Source organism: Hyla sarda, chromosome 3 (genome assembly GCF_029499605.1).
Source record: "Hyla sarda isolate aHylSar1 chromosome 3, aHylSar1.hap1, whole genome shotgun sequence".
NCBI lineage: Eukaryota > Metazoa > Chordata > Amphibia > Anura > Hylidae > Hyla > Hyla sarda.
The window spans coordinates 29,393,239-29,405,355 of NC_079191.1; the positions used below are offsets into that span (position 1 = coordinate 29,393,239).

The 12,117-nt window shown below is 42.9% G+C and overlaps 1 protein-coding gene across 2 annotated transcripts in view; it reads right to left on the reverse strand.

Moving 5' to 3' along the window:
* Positions 1-12,117, reverse strand: part of LOC130360517 (cytochrome P450 2K6-like) — a 74,708-nt gene that overhangs the window by 32,638 nt on the left and 29,953 nt on the right. For both annotated transcript variants that reach the window (XM_056563020.1, XM_056563019.1), the window contains exon 3: positions 1,233-1,382. In XM_056563020.1, the coding sequence (XP_056418995.1) occupies positions 1,233-1,382 (150 nt within the window). The remainder of the gene's footprint in view (positions 1-1,232; positions 1,383-12,117) is intronic.

The following is a 12,117-nucleotide window of genomic DNA, read 5'->3' on the forward strand; positions in this document are numbered from 1 at the left end:
GGGAGTTGAAAATCCATGTTGCCCAGTGACAGCCCCAAAACATCACTGCTCTAGAGGAGATCTGAATGGAGGAATGGGCCAATTTACCAGCAACAGTGTGTGAAAACTTTTGTTATTGACCAAATTCTTATTTTCCACCATAATTTGCAAATAAATTCTTAAAAAATCAGGCAATGTCATTTTATGGATTTTTTATGAATAGTTGAGGTATACCGATGATGAAAATTACAGGCCCCTCTCATCTTTGTAAGTGGGAGAACTTACGCAATTGGGGGCTGACTAAATTCTTTTTTGCCCCACTGTACTTTCCTCACTTTACAGATGGCTTACTTCCAGCCACCCGACAAAACAGACTTATTAGTTCACACAATTTGCAATTGTCCAACTACAGGCTAGAAGACTTTAGGATGTCTAGTCAAGTTCCTCACAGCCTCTCAAGACAGACTAACTCTGAGCTCTTCTTAAAGCCCAGTGAAGAGCTGTCTCCAGCACCTGTGCTGCTCTGAACTCGTCTGAAAATCTGGAGTAGCCCAGAAAGCAAGATAAAAGGCCCAACTACTAACCTGCCTTTCATTCCATAAAAATTCATGCCAGAAAATAGGACTTACAATAGGACTTATTAAATGTCCCTTGCAAGATAAATCTTGCCAGGGATTTAACCATCTCCTGGATTTCCCATAACTCATGCAGGTTCTCACGATGTACAAATATATGAATGGACAGTGTAGAGATCTCTCCAATGATCTTTTTATACAGAGACCGGTAACCATGACAAGGGGCATCCTCTACGTCTAGAAGAAAGAAGGTTTCATCTGTTCTCTACTGTTAGAGCAGTGAGACTACGGAACTCTCTGCCACATGATGTTGTGATATCTGACTCAATAAACAAGTTCAAGAGGGCCGGGATGATTCCAGTATATTATTCCAATATATTATTATTAATAAACTAAATTTATAGGGATAGAACATTGATCCGGGGATTTCTCCTCTCTCATGGGGCAATTGGCATCAGCCTTACAGGAAGGGGGGGGGGGTGCCTCCATCTATATCAACACAGTGAGATTTTTGGTTGAACTTGATGGCCTCTTGTCTTTTTTTTCAATCTCCTTACAGACTATGTTGCTGGAACCTGGTGGTCAAATACCCTAGGTACATTGGGATGATCTAACTCCGACCACCACTACTATCACTCTTTCACAATACATATTATTGGCAACATCCCTATACTATACCTTTAAAAGAAGCAAACCAATTATTCAGGTGGCCGCATTCATCAATAATTTTTTCTTCAATCGTTCTCTTTCCCATGCCAAAATCACGCAGGGTGCTTATTGTAAATCTTCTCATTGTCTTCCAGTTTTCACCATGAGAAAAGAGGATCCCTGAAACATGCAAAATACCAGTATCCCCATAATGTACAATATACTAGGAATTAGATTTGTTAATGCAAGAAAGCCAACATCAGTCTTTGCTTACTTATCAAGGATTATTATACTAGGAGATTCAACTTCTAAAATGCTTAGTGACTTTATTTTAAAGACTTAGAAATTGGAAATATTTGGCTATTTTTTTTTTTTTTGTTCAAAAAACTACACCTCAGTAGCTCAATCCCATTCATTTCTAAAGCAGCTGAGCTAGAATACCAGAAAAAGAAGTGATGTTTTTCTTACTATATATGCCCCCTCCATGAATTTCTATGGGAAATGGCATGACAGCCTTTATACCCCCTCCCATAGACATGAATGGAGTGGGTGTGGCATCACTAGGGGGCGTGTCCATGTCGGATCACAGGGGTCCCTAGTGGCGGGACCCTTGCGAACATACATCTTATCCCCTTTCTTTTGGATAGGGGATAAGATGTATAAAGCCGGAATACCCCTTAAAAGTTTTTTGATATGCTCTCCAGTCCTGCGATATGAGGGATTATAGTTTGTCTGACAATACAGGAAATCGTCAGATGGGCGTGAACTTAATTTTAATAATGGAAGTGACCAGATGATGGGTGGGATTACACAGTCAGGGGTATGAATATTTTAGATTGAGAGCATATATGCCTAATAGTACAATTTATTTGGCTACAAGGTCCTCTTAAAAAAACGTAAAAATGACTGTACATGGAGGTGAATGCATTGTGCCACAGCGCATATAAGTATAGCTGAAGTGTCGTAATAGATATGAATTATGACGCCTTGAGGCTTGTTGGTGTATAGATAAGGGCTGTTAGAGGGGGTGGGGACCTGATGCTTTATGTTATACAAGGACAATGGACATTGTCACTACTGGGAACCCCAATTATTGGTGTCATGGGTTTCTTATCAGTGCTCTTGTAGCTATCTTACCCCCGGCCAAATCCGTATACAGAATGTATATAGCAAAGTAAATCAAACAGAGCCATTTGTCGGTTTCAGATGCTTCTGCATTCTATGTGCTTTCCACGCTCTGACCTTTATTTAAAATCATTCAAGCTTATATCACCTTTGTCATTAACATAAGTTCCCACCCTCACTAGTGGGATGTTCTAGCATATAGGGAGTGAGAAAATAGCATGGGGGATGTGCCTTGTTCTCGTGTCTTCTCAACTTCCTGAGCTGTTTGCAGGTCTCTCTTTGTTCAAAGTCTTCATACAATGAGAGGGGTGATATGAGAGAGAGCAGATGGAGGGAGAGGAGATAGGGGAGGAGTGGACAAGTAACAGAAATGTGGAATCTTCATCCTAAATGAGCATTTTACATATACAGTATATAAAATATATACATACACAAATATAAATCTATCACATTGGAAACATTTCTCATATGATATTCCCCCCACTTCTGATACCAGCAATCCAGTGACGGTGAGCCTAGGAGATCATTGCCGGTGGGTGGTCTATAGATATTCCAGCCTGGTCTTTCAAGTACGGTGGACAACGGTGGAGGATGGAGTTGGAGGCAAAACACAATTTCTGGTCATAAAATGAACTAAGCTTATTTCTCTTATTTGCTGTCCCTCCCACATCCTCAGGCTATCAGCAATATACAGTTAGCAGGGGAGAAGGGACACTGGTGAAAATATGCCCGCCAAGGCTAACATAAGAAGATCTGTCTCCCCTAAAGGGGCTACTGGGGCAGGCAAAATTGATAAGTTTATTAAAGTTTCTCCAGGGTGGTCTAAAATGAGAAGTAAAAAGAACTCACCCCCTAAAGTTGGAATGGAGAATTCATGCTCTCGTTTTGCCGTATTACAAGACATCTCTGATGATGGGGAGGAGGAGGCGGTAGGAGCTAAAAAATCCAAAATAGAGAGAATTCTGGCAGAAGTCCAGAGGTGTAATCAGTCAATGGCCGACCTTCACACTCAGGTTGGATCTCTGGTTTCTGAAGTGGGGGAGTTGAAGAAGTGGGGGAGTTGAAGATGAAAGTTACTGATCTTGAGGACAGATCAAGAAGGGCAAATATCAGAATGGTGGGGTTCCCAGAGGATGTGGAAAATGGTGACACTAGATCTTTTTGGTCCACTTGGCTAAAGGATTTGGTTGGCCAGCAAGACCTGTCCGTAATGTTTGGGTTGGAGCGCAATTATCGGGTCCCGGTTAGGAGGCCCCCGCCCGGATCCCCCCAGAGTGCTATTATAGTTAAGCTAATTAGCTCCAATAATCAAGACATTATAATTCGGAAGGCACGAGCGAGGGGCCAGCTTTTCTGTAATGGGGCAAAAGTATCTATATACCCGGATTATGCCAGGGCCACCCAAATTAAAAGGGCTTCTTTTAGAGATATAAAGTGACGGATGGCGGCAGCCAATGTTCAGTTTTCATTGATATTCCCTGCTAAGTTACGAGTGATGTATAATGTTAAAGTATATTTCTTTACCGATTGGTTGGACCGGGAAGGGAAAAAATTATAATTTTTTTAGGTACTTGTTCGGCCGATTCCAGGGCGGACGGATCCTTGACTTTGTCGGGTCTGTCTGAACCGGAAGAAGGCAGGGAAAGGAAATTTATGTATCTATTTTTGTCCGAAGAAGGGGGAGAAGTGGGAGGAGGGGAAGCTGGGTGACGTAGGATAGAGACTGGCTTATGTTAGCAGATCATGAGATGGGAGGGGGGTGGGATTGCCAGAAGGGGGAAGGGGGTGTTTTTTGGGGGGGGGAATATTTACACCCATGAGGGATACATTAAAGATATATTTCTGGAATTTGAGGGGAATGGCGACGTAAGAGAGTGGCTATTTTTTAAATGGTTCAAAATTATTTGCCAGCAATTGTTTGCCTGGTGGAATCTCATGTTTCCAGGGAATCTGAGAGGAAAATTTCCAGACGATGGGCCCAAGTGGAGTTTCACTCCTCGGCATCCAGCTATTCAGCTGGGGTCTCTGTCTACATACATAGGGCCAGCCCAGTAGAAATGTTTCCTAAGAAAGTAGATCAAAGAGGACAGTATTTTTTCTTGCATGCCAATTTTTTTGATTGGGAAGGATTACGTCCTTCCGCCATTTTCCACTCAGCCTCTATTGAATTTAATTGTTTTATTATAAAGGGAAAGAACATCTCCCTCTATATCTGGTAGGGGATTATAATGGTGTGTTGTGTCCCACTCAGGATAGATCCTCAACTAGCTTGGGAAGAGAGTCGGAAAACCTCCCTCCTTAAATTGTGTGTAGAAATGGGTTGGAGAGACCCGTGGCGCTTAATGAATTCTGATAGGAGGGTGTTGTCTTGCTTCTCGGCCTCCCATAAAGTATCATTGCAAATTGATGTTGTTCTCTCTAATGATAAGGGGTTGTGGTTCATTGAAGGTATTAGATATGAAGGTAGGACCATATCAGATCACTCTCCAGTAGTAATGGAACTGGGAATTGAGGATCGGAGAAATCAGGGGGAGAGAGGAAATTGTGAAAGATTTATGGGATTGTTGGGAATTGAATAAGAACTCCAGCCCCTTACCCGGTAGTGTGGGATACTATTAAAGCAGTATTGAGTTTTTTTTTGTATAGGGCAATACAAAGGAAAGAGAAGGAATTTAATAAGGGGGAACAGGACCTGAGGGAGAAGGTTAGAGGGGCAGAGGAGAGATATGAGGTAGAGCGATCTGAAAAGAATTTTAGGGAATTTGAACTAGGGCAAGGGAAGTTGTCAGACTACTTAGAAAAAGCACAGCACAAGATTTTTTTCTCGGGCCAGAGGGATTTTGTAAAAGGACCTCACCCCGGAAAATTGTTAGCCAATTTAGTTAGAGCTCAAAGAGAAAGAAATGAAATCTTAGCATTACAGGATGAAAATGGAGATTTCTAAACATCGCAGGAGGAGTTACAGAAGATCGCAGGACAGTACAATAAACAACTATATGGCTCAGAGGAGCTCGCAGGGGGCTAGCGAGATAGAGGCATACTTAGAGGAGATTGAACTACCAGCTGTAAATAAGGCAAGCCTCGAAAGTCTTAATAAAAAGATTACTGTAGAAGAATTGGAGAAAGCTCTAGAGGGATGTTCGGTCTCATCAGCCCCAGGGCTGGACGGCCTACCCTACTCAATATATAGAGAATATAAGTAGGTATTATTACCTATCTTTTGTACAGTCTTGGGGGAGGCTTTAAGGGGGGGAGAACTGCCTCCCTCAATGCTGGAAACTAAAATAGTCTTAATACTTAAGAAGGAGAAAGACTGTGGAATCCTATCATCCTATATACTTGATAAATTCAGATGCGAAGATTCTGGCAAAACTTTTGGCCAGAAGACTGTCTCCTCTTCTTTCCAATATTGTAGGAGTTGAGCTAACTGGATTTGTTCCAGGGCGCTCAATCCATAGCAATCTGGTTCAATCAATGGTTAATATACAGTTTGGCTCTGCTCCCTTCCGCTCCACCCTGTCACTTGATGCTATGAAGGTATTTGACAGGGCGGAGTGGAGATTTTTATGGAAGGTCCTCAAAAAATTTGGTGTAGAGGGGGAGATGGTGGAATGGTTTAAGTTGCTATATAAAAATCCTAGGGCCAGGGTTGCAGTTAATGAATCTCTTTCATCTCAATTGATTATTGGATGGGGGACCAGGCAGGGCTGCCCACTCTCACCTATGTTATTTGTCCTTTCTTGGAGCCATTGGCGATGAAGTTAAAAAAAGCGAGGGATCTGGGGGGATTTGGGATTACAGGAGTGGAAGAAAAATTCCTAATGTAGGCTGATGGAATTCTTCTGTTCTTAGAAAATGTGTTTATAGGGGTCCCAGAAGCAATTAAGGTTGTTGAGGAATTCGGGAGGGTATCTGGCCTCAAAATTAACTGGGTAAATCGTCCTTGGTGCCACTTGTTCCAGGCAACGTCAAGGGAGTAATGGGGGTAAAGGTCTTGAAAGAAGATGAGAGTTTGGATTACTTAGGAATTAAATTGGCACTGTCAAAAGATTTATTTAACCAGCTTAACCTTAATTCTTTCCTGAGTAGGCTTAGGAAAAAAGTAGACGCTCAGGTTAAATTGCCTCTTTCGATTGCAGATAGGATCGGGCTAATTAAAATGGTAGTGCTTCCTCAGGTATTATATGTAATGGGTGCAGCCCCTTGTTGGATCCCTGGGAAGTGGTTCCGGGGAATGGAAGCCCTAATGGGCAGACTGATTTGGGGGAGAGGTAGGGTATGTATGAAATATAACAGGTGGGTTCACTTGGAAGGAGAAGGTGGAGGGGGGTTACCGGAGTTTAGGTTGTATTTTTTGGCAAAGAACCTCCAGAATATTAGACGGGGGGAAGTGGGTCTTCCAGTGAGGAAGGAATTGGAGCACATTTCACTGTTAGGATTATTTAGGAAAACCTGGCAAGAAGTTAAAGAAAGATGTAATAAAGAAGGAAGTATAAGTAACACATTATTATGGGACAATATTCACTTTGAACAATTCAAAGGGTTAGGGAGTGACTTTTGGAAAGGTAAAAGGGTTCAATATGTGGCACAGTTTTTCCAAAATGGAGAGATAAAGAAATTAGAAACACTAAAGAGTGAGTATGGTTAGCGGAATGAACATAAACTTTAGTACATTCAATTTTGTGAAGCATACAGATGCACTGAATATATAGGTTACTTCTCAAAACTGTCCCCATTAATTTTCAGGAAAATAAAAAGAGGAGGTGGGAAGAAGCATTTGGTCCAATTTCTGGTGAAATATGGGAAGGCATATTGATGAATGCTAAAAAATGTTCTATTAACAAAAGACATTAAATTATGCAAATAAGAATAATCTATCATCTGTATTATTCACCATTACAGTTAAAGAAGATAGGGAGTTGGAAGAATGCAGTTTGTCCCAATGGACGTGGACTTAATCCATTTGTTATGGGTATGTCCAAAGGTTAAATCATTCTGGGCTAAGGTATTTCAGACAATTGGAAATAAATTGAATTTAGAGAAAGATTGGTTGGGGATAGAGGTCATTCTTGGAGACCTTAGTAAGGTTAAGAAAGACCGAGAACTACTGAATCGTATTTTTATGCTAGCTAAGGTGGTAGTCTTGAGAGAGCATTTTTGTAATAGTGGTCCCAATGTAACTGAATGGGAGAGGTTAGTTAAAAAAATTCGGAAGTATGAGGAATGGAGAGCTGTCGATTTCAGATCGATTTGGGCAGAGTGTAAAGAGTGAGATAGGTATTTATTTTTCATAAATTTTTTTTTTCTCTCTCCCTTCTGGCAGAGGTGGTAGAGGGAGGGGGGGGAATATGGGAATGTATTGTTTAAGGATTATGGCATGTGTATTTATATGTGCAATTGATATAATAAAAATGTATTTAAGTAAAATAAAACAAAATAAAAAAAAGGGGTACTCCATCCACAGACATCTCATCAAAAATCCCTTACTCGAAGGATAAGGGATAAGATGTCTTATCACGGGGGTCCCACCACTGGGACCCCCCGTGATCTCCGTGCAGCACCCGTACCACTCCCGGCATTCTAAACAGTATATTTAGAATGCTAGGCTTCCGCGACCGAAGACATAATATCATGCCCCGCCCCCTTGTGATGTCCCGCCACGCCCCATCCATTCATGTCTACAGCTCACTTACCATGCTCTCCCAGTCAGACTGGGAGGCTGCTAGGAAAGAAATGGCCCTTGTGTAGCTAACTACTACTTATATAGGGTTGGGCTGAGGGGGTGGGGAAGAGTGCAGACACATGTTCAAACAAAAAAAAAAGGAGGGGATAGAAAACACAGTGTGAATTCAGGTAGAAGAAACAGACATGGTCGCACATCTACAATCTTGTATAATGATCTGATTGCTTCTCAGCATAATTTCATTAACTAACAGGTTGTTAGTATACGTTTTGATCAAAAATTACAAAGCCCACTCGCCACGTCAAGGCCACCTATTTAGAGTGGGTCCCTAACGTCCCTAGCATAAAATGGCTTAGCACTGGGCGGTGACCACCACCGCCGCGACACCAGTGCTTACGGGGGGGAACGACCCACTGGCAGAGCGGCCCCAATGCCACTCAAACCAGTCTATGGGTCGCACCTCCCCACAGACACTGCGCCACGGCAGCAACAGACGCTGCATAGCACCACACCAGCGGCGTCCATTGCTGCCGTGGGCACTGGTGTAGCGGCGGTGGTGGTCGCCCAGTGCTACGCCATTTTATGCTAGGGATGTTAGGGACCCACTCTAAATAGGTGGCCTTGAGGTGGCGAGTGGGCTTTGTACTTTTTGATCAAAAACGTATATACTAACAACCTGTTAGTTTTTGATATTATGCTGAGAAGCAATTAGATCATTAAACAAGATTGTAGATGTGCGACCATGCCTGTTTCTTCTACCTGAATTAATATTATTAACTGTCACGCCTCCTCCCATAGACATGATTGGAGGAGGCGTGGTGGCTGTAGTCACCAGTCATCTGACACAGAGCAGAGTTCGCTACTGGCATCAGATGACTGGGGTGCCATGCCAGAGATCACTGGGGTCCCCAGCAGTGGGACCCCTGGGATCAAACATCTTATCCCCTATCCTTTGAATAGGGAACAAAATGTTTTTCTGTGGAGTACCCCTTTAAGAACTATGTAAATAAAGTGATATATGATATGTGCATCTAAAGACAGGAAAATAGTTAAGTAATAAGCCAAGTTTTCTAGAGAGTGAGGTGAGATAGTAAAACCAGAAAAACAAGACGTGACAAAATCTGATCTGTCAGGATTCCATAAAGGTGGAGACAAGTACTCAGCGATTATTCATGGTTTAGGGACATGTGGGTAAAAACATGCAAGAGCTCTGGGAACTGCACTATTTCTAAAGGTACCCTTAAAGGGGTACTCCAGTGGAAAACCATTTTTTTTTTTTTTTTAATCATCTGGTGCCAGAAAGTTAAACAGATTTGTAAATTACTTCTATTAAAAAATATTAATCCTTCCAGTACTTATCAGTTGCTGTATACTACAGAGGAAGTTGTGTAGTTCTTTCCAGTCTGACCACAGTGTTCTCTGCTGACACCTCTGTCCATGTCAGGAACTGTCCAGAGCAGGATAGGTTTGCTATGGGGATTTGCTCCTACTCTGGACAGTTCCTGACATGGACATAAGTGTCAGCAGAGAGCACTGTGGTCAGACATAAAAAAAACTACACAACTTCCTTTGTAGTATACAGCAGCTGATAAGTACTGTAAGGATTAAGATTTTTTATTTCATTTTACAAATCTGTTTAACTTTCTAGAACCAGTTGATTTGAAGAAAAAAAAATGTTTTTCACTGGAGTACCCCTTTAAGTGGGAAAAACAGAGTCCATCAAGGTCAACCTATGGACAGTTTGTACAGAATATATCAGTACATATGTTTTATATGCTTTTGCAGGAACATATTGTAGCTGCCACAAATTAGCTTTTTACCTTTTTATGTGATTCTTGACCTGATCTGAGTGTAGACTAGTCAGGTATGACAGGGGCTCCAGTTATGTTTATGGGTAAATCCCCCTCCCTGTAGTAAAGCAAGTAATAACCTCTGATACTTTTATGCATGATATTGTTATATGTGTTTTTATTACAACTTTGTAAATGTTGTTGAGACATTCAGACAACAATGATCCAATAATTGGCCAAGACTCAATGACATCATCTTCATTTAACTATTATTTAGCTGATAAGGCCATTTTTATAGGGCCATGCAGACAATTGGCATCTAAAAAAGGAGCTACTGAGAAATTTGCCTTGGCCAACATTACTGGACAACAAGTTGGGGGGGAGGGGGGGGGCAACTACAATTGGTGTAGACAGGACCACGTTCTCTTCTGTGTCCTGAGGACTTTAGGAATGCTAAAGCAGAAATGTTGTGTAATCCTCTTTATAATTAACTTTACAGTTAAATGACATAAATGGAAGTTAATCATTGTTGGGCGGAAAAGAAAGAAAGAAAGAAAGAAAAAGAAAGAAAGAGAAATATGATAGATAAATAGATAGTTGTGAGATGATATGAGATAGATAGAAGATAGATAGATAGATAGATAGATAGATAGATAGATATACAGCAACAGAAGAATGCAGCAGCACACTGCCAGCACAAAGATATAGATGAAACATGAATATGCAGATAAAACATGGAGAGCTATACAGCTATGGTGTAATAGATGCAAATGTGAAACTATGAAATAGTGAGGCACTTCGCTCGCAAATTTGTCTCCGCCGGCGGTCAAATAGCTTGGACCGTCCCACCGCGATCTTTGTCTAGATAGATAGATAGATAGATATGAGATAGATAGATAGATAGATATGAGATAGATAGATAGATATGAGATAGATAGATAGATAGATATGAGATAGATAGATATGAGATAGATAGATATGAGATAGATAGATAGATAGATAAATATGAGATAGATAGATATGAGATAGATATAAGATAGATAGATATGAGATAGATAGATATGAGATAGATAGATAGATGGATAGATAGATATGAGATAGATAGGAGATAGATGGATATGAGATAGATAGATGGATATGAGATATAAATATGAGATAGATGTTACGCCTAGCGCTCCGGGTCCCCGCTCCTCCCCGGAGCGCTCACGGCGTCTTTCTCCCTGCAGCTCCCCGGTCGGTCCCGCTGACCGGGAGCGCTGCTCTATCATGGCCGTTGGGGATGCGATTCGCACAGCGGGACGCGCCCGCTCGCGAATCGCATCCCAGGTCACTTACCCGTTCCCGTCTCCTGCTGTCGTGTGCTGGCGCGCGCGGCTCCGCTCTCTAGGGCGCGCGCGCGCCAGCTCCCTGAGACTTAAAGGGCCAGTGCACCAATGATTGGTGCCTGGCCCAATTAGCTTAATTGGCTCCCACCTGTTCCCTGGCTATATCTAGTCTCCTCCCTTGCACTCCCTTGCCGGATCTTGTTGCCTTTGTGCCTAGTGAAAGCGTTTTGTGTGTCTAAAGCCTGTGTACCAGTACTTCTGCTATCCACCCTGACTACGAACCTTGCCGCCTGCCCCCGACCTTCTGCTACGTCCGACCTTGCTTCTGTCTACTCCCTTGTACCGCGCCTGTCATCAGCAGTCAGAGAGGTGAGCCGTTGCTAGTGGATACGACCTGGTCACTACCGCCGCAGCAAGACCATCCCGCTTTGCGGCGGGCTCTGGTGAAAACCAGTAGTGACTTAGAACCGGTCCACTAGCGCGGTCCTCGCCAATCCCTCTCTGACACAGAGGATCCACTACCTGCCAGCCGGCATCGTGACAGTAGATCCGGCCATGGATCCCGCTGAGGTTCCCCTGCCAGTTGCCTCTGATATCACCACGGTGGTCGCCCAGCAAGCCCGACAGATCGCCCATCTAACCCACCAGCTGTCGGAAGTGTCCACCATTGTGCACCAACTTCAGTCGCAACTTCATCAGCAATCATCTCCTCCGCCAGCTCCTGCACCTCCTCCGCAGCGAGTGGCCACTCCTAGCCTCCGCCTGTCCTTGCCGGATAAATTTAATGGGGACTCTAAGTTTTGCCGTGGCTTTCTTTCGCAATGTTCCCTGCACTTGGAGATGATGTCGGACCAGTTTCCCACTGAAAGGTCTAAGGTGGCTTTCGTAGTCAGCCTTCTCTCTGGAAAAGCCCTGTCATGGGCCACACCGCTCTGGGACCGCAATGACCCCGTCACCGCCTCTGTACACTCCTTCTTCTCGGAAATTCGAAG